Genomic DNA, 16,403 nt, shown 5'->3' with positions numbered 1-16,403 from the left:
CAATTGTGAACAAAAGGAAATTCTCAGGGCAGTTTGGGGGTGGCTGCCAGGCATCCCTGGCTCTGAGAAACAACATCTGCAGTGGGACAGGAAACTCACAGCTCATGGGAACAAACTTTCTGGCTGAATGCAGAGGCCATGACAAACCTGACTGGTTTCCCTCTCGTGCCCCTAGCCCTTGCTGGCCCCAGGGGCTGATGGCATTTGTGCTCACTCAGCTCCATCTCCCCACAGCAGCACCATGGGGGTGCTGACACCTGCTCTGTGCAGTGCAAACAGGGGCTCCTGAGCCAGTGCTGCCGTGTCTGTGCCTGCAAGGATGCAGCACCTGTGTGAGCTGGGGGAGAGGCCAGGGCTGCAGAGGGTGGATGTTGTTGGCAGGTGCATGAGGACGCTCTGGGACGCTGCCCTGGGCTGTCCAGCTCAGTGGGGATGGATTAGCCCCTGCTCTGCTGCTCCTTGCCAGGCTCTCCCCCTTGCAGGGGCCTTGCAGAGCACCAGCCACGCTGTTTGCCCCCAACCTGTCCACGGCCAGCCTGGGGCTGCTCACAGGGGTTTTCTCTGCTCAGCACTGGCCTGGCCATGTGTTCTGGAGAGAGCCTGGCCAAGGATTCTGGAGCCCCCAGGCTCTACCCTGAGGCATCAGCGCTGCCCCAGCAGTGCCCATGTCCTGTCCCTGCTGCAGCCCTGGCACTGCCACCCCCAGGGCTGTGCCTGGCCCTGAGAGCACTCAGGCCCTGCAGTAACACGAGGGGCAGGAGGGCAGCGGGGCAGTGGCACAGGAGCAGCACTGGCAGCACCAAGTGCTGCTGCTGCTGCTGCTGCTGGGCACAGCTGCTGTGCCAGCACTGAACTTCGCCAGCTCTGCACACAGACATTCCTGCTGCAGCTCCAGAGAAGGGAACAAAAGAGAGATCTCTGGAGAAAACTTTTCTGGGATATCGTTTAGTTCCTTTGAAACCACTGGGAGCACAGGGCCTCATGGACATAGTCTCCAGACACAGGGAATGTGGAGAGAAACAAAAAGAGTAATGGCACAAACAATGACATTTTTATTGAAAAAAATAGAAAAACAGAACAACAAAAATAAACTCCAAAACCAAAACAACAAAAACTATGAAAAACAACTTTTATTACAAGTGATTTGCATAAATAGGCCAGAAATTTAATGTTCCTGAAATCGTTGTGTCATCAGTCTCCAAACAGCAGCCTTGAGATCCTGGTTCCTCAGGCTGTAGATGAGGGGGTTCAGAGCTGGGGGCACCACTGAGTACAGAATTGACAGGGCTAGATCTAGGGATGGGGAGGAGATGGAGGGGGGCTTCAGGTAGGCCAATGTGCCAGTGCTAATAAACAGGGAGACCACAGCCAGGTGAGGGAGGCAGGTGGAAAAGGCTTTGTGCCGTTGCTGCTCAGAGGGGATCTTCAGCACGACCCTGAAGATCTGCACATAGGAGAAAACAATGAACACAAAGCAAACAAATGATAAACAGATACTAACAGCAATAAGCCGAAGTTCCCTGAGGTAGGATTTGGAGCAGGAGAGCTTGAGGATGTGGGGGATTTCACAGAAGAACTGGTCCAGGACATTGCCCTCACACAGGGGCAGGGAAAATGTGTTGGCTGTGTGCAGCAGTGAATAGAGAAAGGCACTGGCCCAGGCAGCTGCTGCCATGTGGGCACAAGCTCTGCTGCCCAGGAGGGTCTCGTAGTGCAGGGGTTTGCAGATGGACACGTAGCGGTCGTAGCACATGATGGTCAGAAGACAGTACTCTGCTGAAATGAAAAACACAAAGAAAAAGACCTGAGCAGCACATCCTGTGTAGGAGATGTTCCTGGTGCCCCAGAGGGAATTGTGCATGGCTTTGGGCACAGTGGTGCAGATGCAGCCCAGGTCAGTGAGGGCCAGGTTGAGCAGGAAGAAGAACATGGGGGTGTGCAGGTGGTGGCCGCAGGCTACCGCGCTGATGATGAGGCCGTTGCCCAGGAAGGCAGCCAGGGAGATGCCCAGGAAGAGGCAGAAGTGCAGGAGCTGCAGCTGCCACGTGTCTGCCAATGGCAGCAGGAGGAAGTGGCTGATGGAGCTGCTGTTGGACATTTGCTGTGGCTTGGGACAGGGATCTGTAAAAAAGTTAATCATGGAATAGTTCAGTTTGGAGAGACTTTAAATATCCCAGCCCAGTTTGGTGGCATTTTCTCCCCACTGCCTGGCCAGGGCTCTGCTACCTGGAGCTGTCCCTGCCAGCAGCTACTTCCCTGTGCCCAGTGCTGGGCCCTGCCAGTGATGCCAGAGTGCCAGAGCCCAGCCCAGCCCAGCCCTGCGGGTTCAGCTCTGCTCTGCATGCACCTCCCACCAAAGGGCACTGCCCAGAGCCAGCTCTGCCTCTGCAGCCTCTGATGGCAGCATCAGAGCAACCCCGAGGAGGCTGGAAAAGCGACAGTGATGCTGCCTGTAAGTGAAACTGTGCTGATTTCTCCCTTCACCTTGTTTATTAAGATGTAGAGAATTTTTTTTTCTTTTCTCAACCTGAACTGAGAGATGAATATCAGTGTGCTATTTCCCATCCAGGCAACCCAGAGCAGTAGATTTAATAACAGCTCCTGCCTTGCTATGCTCCCTGTATAATCTAATTCAAAATATTCAGGAGTGAAATGTCATGCTAGAGTCATGACACATGAGTCCTGAACAATGCAGCATCTTCACCACACAAGGAGAACACTTCCAAGCCTTAGCAGCTGTCTTCTTCCACCCAGACCTTGTCCCCCAGTGGTGGGGCAGCTCCCAGGGCTGGCTGAGAGCTGTCCCTGGCAGGCAGCAGAGTCCCTGCCCCAGCACAGTGCCCTGGGCTGAAGGACCCTGCTCTGCAGGACAGCCCTGGGCACCCCTGGCTGCTCCACACAAGAGAGAATCAGAGAATATACTCACAGAGTCTGTAGGCACTGGGATGTTCCAGCTTTAGGAGATCATTGCAGGAGCTGCAGCTGCCTTGTCCTGCAGCCAGAGGCTTCCTGTGTCAAGGGCTGGGAGTGATTCTGCCCCAATCACTTCTGAGCATCTTCCCAGCCCTGACTGATTGAAGCTCTCTGTGCCTCTGTGCTGTACCTGGGGTGGCTGCAGGCAGTGCCCCAGCCCTGCTGGGCTGGGAGAGGAGCTGCTCATCAAGAGAAATGTGCATCTGAAGCTTTTCTTAATAGCTAGGATGGCACTCTGTGCCAGGAGCCCAGCCCAGCTGAGCAGCACAGACACAGTACAGTGACTTTTAATGACCCTCTTGGGGTTTGTACTGAAGCCCTAAACATCAGTCCTTGAGAGGGAGCTGGAGAAACTTTCCAAGAACTCCAAGTCAGAATCAAACTACAAAGTTTCTTCAAGTTTTAATGGGTCCCGCTGAGGGACACAACTGAGAAAGTGTCCCCAAACCACAATGGGAGTCAAGAACTGGAGGCAGAGATGACAGGTGGGGACAAAGAGAAGCCATGTCTTGGTGCCCTGGGGCACAGCAGGGTCTGTGCCACCAAGTGCTCTGAGGAGACACCTTGTCCTGAGGCACTGGGGCCTCCTGGCACAGCCCCAGCAAGGCTGGGCACTGTCACCCCTTGTCCTGCCCTCAGCATCCCCCCACATCCCAGTGGCCTCAGGGATCTGCTGGGACCAGTCCCTGGAGAGCCTTGGTCAGGAATGGCCCTGGGGGCTCCTTCATGCTCCCAGGGAATGCAGGTTTTTCCAAGGACTTTGGGTTTTGCTTTTGCCTTGGAGTCTCTGAGAGCTTTGTGCAATCATGGCCTCCAATTATCTGCTTTAATTAGTCTCTTGAGATCCATTGTCAGTAACAACACTCAGTGGGGCTCATTAATGCTTCAAGGTACTTTAGTTTTTTAGGGTACTTTCCTTTTTCCTTCCTTTGAGTCTCTGAAAAAAAATTGTGCAATCATGGCCTCCAGTTCTCTCCTTCAAGGAGTCCATGAGGAACCTGTGGTGGGGATGGACCTCAGAGGGACCCATTAATTCACCGAATTGCTTTGGGTTTTTCTTCTGACTTTGATTCTTGGAAAGGTTTGTGCAATCTCCTCTCAGGTGTGAGGTTCAATATCTCAGCACCAAAGGCACTACGAGGATCACTGGGATCAAGCAAGTCCTGACAAAGCAAGTCCTGCCTTGATTTCCTTCTGGTCTGGTGCACTTCATTAGGGAGATTTCCAGATACTGTTATGAAGAAATATTTCCAAGAGCTTCTAAGGAATTCACATTCGTGTTTTAAGGGGTATATTTTATTACTGTTCTCTTTAGAGCAGAGGTGATGCAGCCTTCTGTGATTGGTATTGAATCCATGTTCTCTCCTCAGGAGGTCTGTCCAGCTCAGAGAAGCTGTGTCTTGAGGTCTGACCCACTGTGGACAATCTTGCTCCACATTCCCCAACCCCGTGTTGTCTGTCCTCATTCACCTGGGACCTGCTTTGCTGGATAACTGACTGCAGTCGGGCCAAAAGATGTTTTCTTGGTTTTTTAAAGTAATCCAAAACTTTTAAGTTTCCCCATCGAAAAGAGACACACTCCTCAGGTGTGTGCCAAGCCCAAGGTGCCACCATGGAGGTTCCCCTTCTCCAAGGCAGAACCCTGCAAGGAATGTTTGAGACCTTTGCACTCCTTGGTTCCATAAGGCATTGCTGTGTCAGCACAGACTCTTGGTGCCATGAGGTTCCGTACATTCGCAATGGATATTTGGTTCCATGGGGCCTTACAGTTTCACAATGCTCTTTTTGGTTCCTTGAGACTTTAATCTGTCAGGTGCACTTTTGGTTCCTTGACATCCAGTACTCTAAAAATTACCTCTGTAGTTTCAAAGTGTCACAATGGACCCTTGGTTCCATGAAGTGCCTCAGTATCAAAAAGGAATCCTTGGTTCCATGTGGCCCCACAATGTCACCACAGTGTCTTCTTGGTTCCACAAGGCTGTGCAGTGTCACAATGCCCCGTAGGTTTCATGAGTCCCCACAATATCTCAGTGGACCCTTGGTTCCATGAGTTTCTTTAGTGTCACAATATTCTCCTTGGATCTGCAGTGTCACAATGGTTCCTTGGCTTCACATGGCCCTGCTGTGTCACAATGAACCCTTGGTTCCACGTGGCCCCACAGTGTCACAGTGGCCTCCTTTTTCCTGTGGCCCCCAGCAGCAAACCCTACAGCCAGGTCCAAGTCCCTGGGAAGAAGGAGGAAGGGGAGGGACATTTGGAGTGATGGTTTTTGTCTTCCCAGGCACAGTGCTGTGGGGTGGGGCTCTGCTGTCCTGGAGATGGCTGAACAGCGGCCTGCCCATGGAAGGGGGAAGAGACAACAACCTCTCCCCATGGAGCTATAACAGCAGAGAGATGAGGCTGAGGCCTGGGTTTAAAACACTGTCAGCAGCACAGGAAACATCAATCTGAGAGGAAAAATGTGTGCTAATGTCTTTACAAATCATTTGATGGGTGAAGGGATGGGGTGTTAAGGTCTTTGAAATGAGTCATAATGTTTCTACTGGCTGTGGGCAGCAGGTTTGTTGCTGGGCCCAGACAGTTTGGCTCCTGAAACAGGCAAGGGTCTTCACAAGACTGAACTTCTGAATTATGGGGGGAAATGCCAGGTTCAAGGGGGGATATGGAACAGCAGGTTTGGGGAGGTTGTACCTTCCTATTACCTCAGCCAATGGGGAAAGGAAGAGGGCAACATGCAGCCGAGAGTTTAGGATTAAAGGAGGCTGCACCCTCTGAAACCTCAAGAGAGAAAAACCCCGTGGGCATGTGCCCCAATGAACTCTCTCTATTTATTCAAAAGAAGTTGAAGGACTCCTCTGTCTCCTTTCTGGACATAAACCTGTGGTGCTTATGGATTTTCCTGACAGTGACAACATGGAATCTCATGGAACCAAGTGTCCACAGTTCCATGGTGCAACCACATAGAGCGCTGGAGACCATTGTGTCACAGAGGGAACACATGGAACAAAGGCTCCATAGTGATACTGCAGGGCCACATGGAATGCAAGAGGTCACCCTGATGGAATGGAAACTCATGGAACCAAGTGTCCGCTGTTTTACAGCAGGTCCTCATGGAATCCAAGAGATCATTGTGATGCACTAGAAATGGATGGAACGTATTGTGATAAAGCTGGGCCTGATGCAACCAAGGAGACCATTGTGATGCAATGAAACCTCAAGGAACCAAGAGTCAATTGTCAACACATCAGGCTCTCATAAAACTAAAGAGAACCTTGTGACACAATGGATTCTCATGGAACTGAAACCCCATTGTCAGAAAATGTGGCCTGATGGAAACTCAGTGCCACTGGGACATCTCCAGCCTTGGAGGAAGCAAGTGTCCATTGTGACACAGCACAGCCTCATAAATCACAGCAGAGCACAGCGATGCCGTGGAATCTTGGGGAACCAAGAGTGAGCTGTAAACACAGAGGAGGCTCATGGAACCCAGGAGGTCATTGTGATTCCACACTGTCACAATGAGACTTCCTTCTGTGAGAATCCATTTCCCCACAATGTTTTCCTGGGTTCCAAGCTGTGCCTCAATGGCCCCTTGCTTCCACAAGCCATGGCACAGTCCCACTTGTTCCTGGGCTACATGAGGCCGTGCCATGTTCACAACTGACACTTGCTTCCATGAGATTCCAGTGTCACAATGGTCCCCATGTTTCCATGAGGCTGTGCTGTGTCACAATGAATTCCACAAAACCTGGCAATGTCCCAGTGGCACCTGTGTCCCATGAGGCCCCACTTGGTCAAAGTAGAGCCTTGAATCTGTGAGATTCCAGGTTGTTCCAACTGTCTGCTGAATTCCATGAGGCTGTGCTGTGTCACAATGCACACTGAGTTCCACGTGCCTTGGCAATGTCCAAGTGGCACCTGGCTTCCATGAGGCCCCACAGTGTTTGCAGTTGTCACTTGGTTTCCCCAGACTGCCTTGTGTCACAGTGCTCTCCTGGGTGCCATGAGGCCTTGCTGTGCAATAATGGAGCCTTGTTTCCACTGGGCCTGGCAATGTCCCAGTGGCACCTGTGTGCCATGAGGCTCCATTTGGTCAAAGTGGATCCTTGGGCTGATGTGGATGAGGGTCCATAGTGATGCAGAGTCCTCAGGCAGGTGCAAAGGTGAATACTTGATTGCAAAACCAGGCCTTTTAAAGCAATGAGACCATTATCAGTTGCACTGTTTTAAAGCATAACAAACATACTGACTTACCTTCTGTCCATCTGGAAATAAAGCTCCCTCAATTGTCATCTCACCTTTTGCTGCTTCTTTTGCCTCTCTGCCTGCCCACTCATTTCCTTCCAGCAATTCTGAGATCACCTTCTGATGTGCCTTAGTGTGCATAATTGGTACATGCTCAGGTAGCTGAACTGCTTCCAGTAGCTGCAATATTTCCTGCACATTTGATTTTTTCCCTTGTGAGTTTAACAGTCTGCTTTCTATCCAGATGGCTCCATCCACATGTACAACTCAAATGCATGCCTTGAGTCTGTATAAATATTTATTTTTGTTCCTTTGTGATTTCTTAGACATGGGTTAGAGCAATTATCTCAGATTTTTGTTCAGAGGTATCTATTGACAAGGGTCCAGACTCTATTATCTCTTTGCAGGTGCTAACTGCATACCCAGCATGTCGCTTTCCACTGACGACATCGCTGCTTCCATCAGTGAACCAGATTTCTGTGTTATCCAAAGGGGTGTCCTTCAGATCAGGGTGGCTGGAGTAGGAGGCTTCAATAGTCTCCAGACAGCCGTGGTGTACTGGTTCCTCTTGATTTTCACTAAGGAAAGAAGCTAGGTTGATAATGTTAGTTCCAACTACCTCTACATTGTCTTGTTCCACCATAATGGCTTGGCATTTCAGGAACCTTTGTGGGGAGAGCCAGTGCCTGCCCTTTACTTCCAAGACTGCAAACACTGTGTGGGACACCAGTACAGTCATTTTCTTACCCAAGGTGGATTTGTATACATCTTGAATATTCAGCATCCCTGCTGCAAGGGCTCTGAGGCATCCCGGCCATCCCTTGGTTGTTGTGTCCAGTTGCTTGGATAATTCAGCAGCTGCTGTCTGGTTTGGACTCAGGTCCTGGGCCAATATCCCCAGGGCAATTCCCTACTTCTCACAGGGAACCAGAAAGAACGGTTTACTCACATCTGGGGGTCTGAGAGCTGCAGCTGTCATAACAGCATTCTTCAGCTGGTGAAAAGCCCACATGGCCTCTTGTCCACTGGAGGTCTCTGTTCCCATTTGCAATGAGTGCATATAGAAGTTTTACAAGCAACCCATAGCTGTGTATCCACAGCCTACACTACCCTGTCATTCCTAAGAATATCCACAGTTCCTTTGCTGTCTGAGGTTTTGGGGTTTGACATATTGCTTCCTTGTGATCTTGACCTAGAGTCCATTGTCCCACACGAATTTCATAACCCAGATAAATTATCTTTTGGTTCACTACCTGGGCCTTTTTCTTTGGTGTCCTGTATTCCTGAAGTCCTAGAAAGTTTAGGAGGCTTACTGTCCAGGCTACACATGCCTCTTTCATCTGGGTGGCTATGAAGATATCATCCATTACTTCAGTAACTTTCCTCCTTCTGGGGAAGCCTCCCAGGATTCCAGATCTTTGTCAAGTTGTTCCCCAAACGGAGTAGGAGAGTTTTTAAATCCCAGAGGCAACACCATCCATGTGAGCTGGGATCTGTGCCCACTTTTTGAGTTTTCCCATTCAAATACAATTTTTTTCTGGCTCTCCTCATTGAGAGGGAGGCAAAAGAAGGTATTTTTCAAGTCTAAAATGGTAAACCAAGTAAGCTCTGGTGTTAGGCACATTAGCAAATTGTATGGGTTTGCTACCATGGGATAGAGATCACAGTTATGTTGTTAACAGGCCTTAAATTCTGTACTATCCCCTATGACTCATCTGGTTTTTGGACTGGTAAAATGGAAGTGTTGAACTCAGATGGGCACTCTTTTAACAACCCAAATTGCAAGAAGTTTTCAACTATTGGACTAATTCCTTCCCCGTCTTCATTTTCCAAGGGGTACTGTTCAATTCTAACTGATTGTTTTCCTTCCTTCAGTTTAATTACTACAGGAGGTGCATTTTTCACCCTCCATGGTACATTGGAGGTCCACACTCCCATAAATACTTGATTTATTATTTCTTCACTAAATTCTCCCTCCATATGAGCAGCTGTTAACATTAAAATTAATCCCTCTATGTACTGTTCATCATTTACCTCCAGAATAACCTCCACATTTTAAAATTTAATGGTTACTTGTAATTGTTCTAACAAGTGTCTCCCCAAAAGTTGTCTCAGGAAACTGGGCAGATAGAGAAATTTATGAATATCCCATTGCTTTCCAAACATATACCTTAATGGTTTGCAAAAATATGCTTTTTAAAGTTGGCCAGTCCCTCCTATTACTGTAATATAATCCTTCTCCACAGGTGCCATAGTTTAATTCAGAACTGAATATGTTGCCCCCATGTCAACTAGAAATTCCACCTTTTTTCCCTTTCTCCCCAGCTTTAGCTTACAACCAGTGGATCTCCTTCTGTGAGATCTCCTGGTCCTCCTCAGTCTTCTTTCACGTGTGCAGTCACTTTTCTCTTTTCCTGGTCTCCCTTTTCCTGAGGGTCACCCTGTCTTCATTCTGGACATTAATCTTTCCAGTGACCATATTTCTTCCAGTTCACATGCTGGTCTCTGCCCAAGTGGGACAGACCTTGTCTAGGTGATCCCTATCTGCATCTTCCTCTCTCCCTCTCACTTATGACAGCTACAAACTTCCTCATTCCTTGTTTATATCCTTCTTCCCATTACTAAAGACTCTCCACACCTTATCCATGTTTCTCTAAGTTCCTCCATCCTCGCCCGGAAGCTTTGGAAGTTTACATCTTATGTCATCCATAGATTGACCCAGGAATAAATTGACAAGCTGCTGTATCCCTACATCAAACCCAGAGTCCAGTGATGTGTGGCAGCCCATTGCATCCCTTAATTTATCGAGGAATTTGGATGGTGACTCAGAGGGCCCCAGCTTGATTCAATATAAAGCTGACCAATTCATAGTTTTGGGAATGGCCCTTTGCAAACCTCTCCTGATAGCTTTCCAACTCTCTTGATTCAGCTGATCTGTTTGGGTCCCACTGTAGATTTTGGAATGGGAAATAATCTTTCACATCCAATTGCCGGGTTTTGCAATAATCTTCTGCCAGATCCACTGCGGTTTTTATAATTAATTATTTTTTGGTCTTGGTCACTGCATCCACTAATAATTGCATATTGTGCCAATCTGGATTGTGTTGTTTTGATATATATATCACAGGCATTTAACAGTGTTCACTGCACAATTTTTAGCAACCTTTTCTCATGCCTCCATGTTGATTGCGGAGAAGGGAATTTTAACCAATACCATTTCTCCCTCTGATCCCAATGCCTTTCATACAGGTGCCTGAAATATCTGTGTCTGTTGTCTAGTCCAGTGTGTGGTCAGAGGAGAGTCTGCATCCTCTGAGTCTGCATCCTCATCCTCATCCCTTTCCTGTCTTATGTGGGGAGACTTGAGCAAATTGTCCTCCAGATCTTGCTCCTGAGCCACAGTCTGGTAAACCTTATCTGATTTTGTACATCTTTGCCCTATCCTGCACGCTGAACAACACCACTCAAGCTTTCCTCTCTTCTTCTCCTTCTCTTAGGGCCAATACCAGAGGGTCAGATGGAGCCTTGATCCCACAGTCCCTCTGCCATTCAGGGTCATCTCAAATGGAGAGAAGCGTATCGGCGTATGATACCTCTCCCACTTCTCTCCTAAGAAGTAGCACGAGCTGTAACAGTGTGTTACAGTCCAAAGTTGCACTAGGTGGCCTCTTCACTCATTTGTCCAATTTATATAAAGGGGCCACCAGTCCTTGCAGAATCTAATAAGGTCTCTCTGTTTTCTGAATCCCCTTGCCCTGCAACATCTTTCCAATGTGCAATAATACAACCTAGAGGAATGGCTTTAGGGATCCCCTACTTTGTTCAGTTCCCAGTATCTCCTCCTTCTTGTCCTGTCCTTTTTCTACCCAAATCTCTCTTTACAATCTCTCACAGTTCTTTCCCAATCTTCCTCCACACATACGCCCAAGCTGCAGGGACTATGTGATTTTCCACACATGAACTTTAGAATCTTAGCTTTAAAATCAGCTTGGTTAGGATGCCTCCATTTACACTGAGGGCAATGAGCTTGCCATCTGTCAGAGGAGCAATACCAACATTTTTCACAAGTCCTACACTGTAACAGTAACCATGCCAACCTCCAGAAGCTCCAAAATGCCCCAAAACACCCACAAAAACAAGCTATTTCACTTCTTCTCTCTTGAATATCCATATCCTCTTGTGCAGCCTGTTCCCAATCCAAAGCTAACAACCTTTCTGTTGAAGTTCTATATATTCCTTCCAGATAAAATTGATCACTTCCTCTTTCTGTACAATAGTTCACTGGATTCAGAAATTCCCAAGGATCCTGCCCAAACTCCTGAGGGAGTGGGATCCTATCTATTCATCTAGCCACAATTTAAAATATGCTCAAACCACCACATTGTAACTCTGATAGTCCATAAATATGAGGCTGCTGTATCTTAAATTCCCAAGGGTCAAAGGCACAGCACTGCAGGTAAGAAGTTCCTTTAATTTCTCTTGCCAAGCTTACATTGTCCTTTCACCCTACAGTGGTCCAGTTCCCCTCTGTATTCAAAACTCTCCTGGTTCATGCTGAAGCCACATGGAAAGAGCCTGCCTACACAGCTGGGCTCTTTCAGCTTGGGGTTGATCTTCAACTACCAATTCTGAGCAAACTAAAACAAAGCAGCCAACAACACAGTCAGAGTAACAACACAGAACAAGATTACCAGTTTGCTGCAATTATAACTTTTGTCACAAATTGGCAGCATTACTCTAAAATACACAATGGCCAGCAGTGGGAGGGGACCGGGTAAGCCAGAGAACCGAGTCTTACAGGGAATACTATCCCTCACAAACAGGCATTCCCCCCACACAACCTGAATCCCAAAGCAAAAATCACTGTAGGGAACGGTATCTTTCTGTTAAGGGACTGTGATAAATGTGATTCCTGCTAACTAAATTGTAACTGTGTTAGCAAAATTGTTGCTTCATATACATGGGAAATAACTGTTACAAAGCAAAAACGGTAAAGGAACAAAGTAGATCCTCCAGATGTTCGGTGGCAATATTAAAAGAAGCATGTAGGTTTAATAACAGCATCTAGAAATAAAAAGTTTAGACCTTGGAATGGGCCAAATTGGGATGATTCTAGGCATTGGGAACTTGGATGTGGGAACATATGCCTAGTTACATAACCCCAAGCTCAGTGTGCTTGCGCTACCTGCAAGGTTAAACAGCAGACATGAGGAAGACACAGAGACTTCACTGGAAATAAAGACTCCTGAAAGGATGAGAGACCCCTAACTACTAGTGGAGAATGCGAAACATGAAATAATAATGTCAATTTTGGGTATAGAAACTAGGAGGAACTTTCCAGAACCTTCTGTATTAATACGTATTAACATGCAATATGTAAGTGAGATTTTTAGCTTGATTGCTTTGGTATGGGAAGCAGGGCTAACCCCTATCCCTATCCCTGGCCAGTGTAACCCCAGTTGGTTTTGCTTATGCTTTACTTGAACCTCAATTATACTAAATTACTCAATTGTATATACTCAATTATATGTATTTAATATACTTTGGTTGTATTCATTTATATAAAATTGGTGCTCTTAAAAATTGCAGCTAAATTTAATCTTGTTGTTTGGTTAATTGGACAAATAGAATAACATTCACAATTTGCTGAGGAAACCAGGGAACTCAGTCCAAAGGAAGAGTAGCTAGTTTTGGGAAGGAGCTCCCCACCAGTTGTTAAGGTGGTCCCAAGATTAGACCAGGCTCTCTTGGAGAAGGAGTTCCAAATTAAAATAAAGCATAAGCAAAAGAAGCTAGCAATAGGATGCACGCTAAAAGAAGACTCCCGGAGGAGTGCCAGCAAAAGGTAAAGTGCCCAATGTCTTGTGCACAAAAACCGTGTGGGAAAACAGACTGTGTAAGTGCCACGGGGTTGGGTAAAGGGGTGGTGACTGTGTGCTTGTGTGTGTGAGGGAGGAATATTTGAGATGGTTGGATAGCTGAAGCCAGTGGGGGCCTCCCAGTATTGTGTTTTCAGTTCTCCGTGAGGAGGCTGGCCAGGAATAAAGGGAAACAAAAGGGAAGAACAAGTGAAGAGCCCAGGAGGGACTGGAAGGAAGATCCCAGTCCAAGAACTCACAGAAAAAGTCTTTAAGGAGAACAGAACTGGCTGATACCTGAAGACGCAGGACACGTGAGTATAGGCCGGTTATCTGTTCGGTCGGGTTTGGGTATCCCGGAGTGTGCTGAGTGTGATGCTCAATCGCGGGTGAAGCGAGTGCAGACCCCTTAGTAGTGCAGTTCCCACACCCCACGAAGCGTTGGGTCATGAACGGGGACAATGGTGTGTGTGAGTGAGAAGGCACTCTGGAAGTCCCCATCCCCATCCAGGGGACTTGGACTCCTGCACTCTGGAAATAAGGTAGAGGGTAACCAGAAGCCAGACAAAGAAAGAGCAGGAGAGGCAAGGGTTATTTCCCCTTCAGGAGGTCCCAGTGGGGGCAGGTGCTAGAGAAGCTTAGGAAGAATTTTCGGATACATTCAGGTGTAGATCCTAGTAACCGAGCAGGAGAGGCATTATTGAAATTTCAGTTTGTAGCAAAATCGTAGGTGGACATTAGAAAGAAATTGGAAAAGCTAGAGGACTGGCAGACTCAGGGGCTGGAGGAATTGTTGAGGGAAGCACAGAAAGCAGACGTCCAGGAAGAAGATGAGGATTAAAAAAGATATATGAGTGAGACAATGAGTGGCAGGGCCGGGCACAAATGTGCGAGACTGGGGGCACGAGCTGAGGGCTGTGGGGCAGCTGGGTCTCAGCGCTGGGCTGTGCCTTACCCCACCACACCCGGGCAGGGGCAACAGTGGCCGCTGGCCCCCGTGGGGCTGCAGGACGCCCCGGCCCACTGAGGCTCGAGAGAAGCCCTAGAAGATAGCCAGCCTGCCTGGAGACCTGACAATCATCTTTAAAAGATAAAAATTTAAACCCAGACTCAGAATTATTACTAATGAACTCTGTGTAATTAATTTAAAAGACCTGAGTTGGTAAATTGTCTGAATATAGCTACCCCATTGTTAGTAATTTTAGCATATACTGTGGGATATGGGGCTGTGATTGCTATACTTTTGTATGTTTTATCGGTAAGGTGTGCCGGAAATGGTGGCGGACCCACTGCCAAAGGGGCAGACCCCCTAGGGGAGTTTGTAAAGGGTGTTACCAGGTAGAAAGAAAGCTCACACAGGTTACCCTAAAGATGGGAAAATAATATAACTGTCTCAAGAGTGGTGGGAAATATTTTTAAAAGAAGCAAAACCTGAGAAATATTGTTACCACTCTAACGAACCGGCACCATTTATAGAACAGATCATCAAAAGGGTGTTGCCGAAAGGCCTTGACTGGAGCCTAGTGTGTCCAGTGTGATTCAAAAGCAAAGGATAAAAATTGGGAATCATACAAGAACAGGAAGGGGCGAAGCTACAGACCTGAAGCCTACCTTTGCTGCCGAGAAAATGGAACACCCCACGGCTGGCCACAACCCAGTCGGTGGGCGAGGTAGAGAAGTAAGAGAGTGTGGAGGCGAGAACCCACCGTGTGGGACAATGCAAAAATCCTTAAAAAAATGCCCCTGGGATATTAATTCCCTAAGAAACCAAAAAATGGACACCACATTGGGACCAGAGGGCAAATACCTGGGGGAGGCAAAGAAATTAGGAAATAGTGCTTTAATGACCAGGCTGGAACCCTACCCTTTCTGGCAGACTATATTGGTGATTTTGGGAATGCTTTTTGAACCATCACAAGGAGAACACAGCCACCAACCCTTCAAGTAATCATTAATGAGGTGAAATGAGGAGGAACTTCAGCGAGGGAAATATGCAACCAATCAATGTGATTGATAAAGCATAGTTCGATTTATTGAAGGCACCATCTACATTTATAATCCAAAATATAATGACTAATGCATATTTGGCACAATTTAATTGGTTTTAGGTACATACGCCTCTCCTACTATTGGCTCTTGCAAGCGTGAGAAGACCACTCCTTCTACTTTTTAGCTAAGTCGGTATTCGTGCTTTTTAGCAGCAAACCTACTGCATCTATCCCCTATATAGCAACAAACTAACCATCTCTTCTTTCTCTCACATCCTCTAGCTGCAGTAGTATCAATTTTATGAATAGGCTGCTATAGCCTGACCTTGCTAATACGTGCAGTTTAGCAGCTAGATTGTTGCACTGAACCCTCAGATGAGCCATTTTCATGGCCTGCTAATAAGGCCTCAGCTGAGCCATGTCTGTTACTTGCTAACCAAGCATCAACATTTCCCGCTTTTTCATTTTGTGCGATAAAAGCTCAGTTCATAGCTGATTCTGCTATGTGTCCCATACTACACTGCAAACATTGTAAAATACAAGGAATAAACAAAACGGCTACCACCAAAATTATTGCCACTATAATAAGTTGCTGAAGCAATGAAGTTAACCACGGCTCCAAATGTAAAGACTTCAACCAATCAGTCAATCCTAACCCAGTGTTTTTCTGCAAATGATTGGTAAGGTCTTGCAGCCTGCTCAGCTGTGCATGAATAGAGACAGAATGGTCAGAAAGGTTCATACAGCACATCCTTCAAAGTCCTCACATCCATGGCCCTGTGCTAAAAGTAAAAAATCTGTTGCTGCTCGGTTTTGTAAGGTAGCATGTCTAACAGAATCAACATCAGTTAATAGCTGGGAAAGAGCTATAGAGGTTGCATTGGTCTGTTTTGCCAGCCAGCAGCCAATCTTATTAAGCTGGCCTAAAGCTCCTGCACTAACTATGCCTGGAGTAAAAAGAGATGCTGCAAAAATTGGTCCTGCGGACCAGAATTGTACATTATACTGACAGTCAGGCTTAAAGGCATGAGCTAATCTTTTGGTACAAAGGTGTTTCCAATGGACCTGTAAGATCATTGATGTGTTGGGTGCAAGCAAAGTAAACCTTCCTAATGTACATGGACCCCCTCTCAATCTGGATGGTATACCTGGCCAAGCTCTATCTCCACAAATCAAAAATATTCCTGAAGATAGGTGAATAGGTGTATTTGCAGATGCTGAAATGTTGGCAGAAGTGTAATTACACCATTGTGAGGCATTCCGATATACTGAGAGAGTTGCATTTACCAACACTGTGTAATTAAATCCTGGTCGTCGTAAGGACTTACCAGAGTAATT

General features: G+C 47.1%; 1 protein-coding gene across 1 annotated transcript; it reads right to left on the bottom strand.

The window, feature by feature from the left end:
- Positions 1-1,165: 1,165 nt before the first annotated feature.
- Positions 1,166-2,098, bottom strand: LOC306816399 (olfactory receptor 14I1-like; the record flags this gene model as incomplete). The annotated part of the gene is made up of 1 exon (XM_079332840.1): positions 1,166-2,098. The coding sequence occupies one exon, from the start codon at positions 2,096-2,098 to the stop codon at positions 1,166-1,168; it is 933 nt and encodes a 310-aa protein (XP_079188966.1).
- Positions 2,099-16,403: the final 14,305 nt, after the last annotated feature.

The sequence above is a fragment of the Erithacus rubecula genome (genome assembly GCF_903797595.1).
Source record: "Erithacus rubecula genome assembly, contig: scaffold_563_arrow_ctg1, whole genome shotgun sequence".
Classification (NCBI taxonomy): Eukaryota; Metazoa; Chordata; class Aves; order Passeriformes; family Muscicapidae; genus Erithacus; species Erithacus rubecula.
The sequence above is the reverse complement of the archived record's forward strand: the minus strand, read 5'-3'. Positions and strand labels throughout refer to the sequence as shown.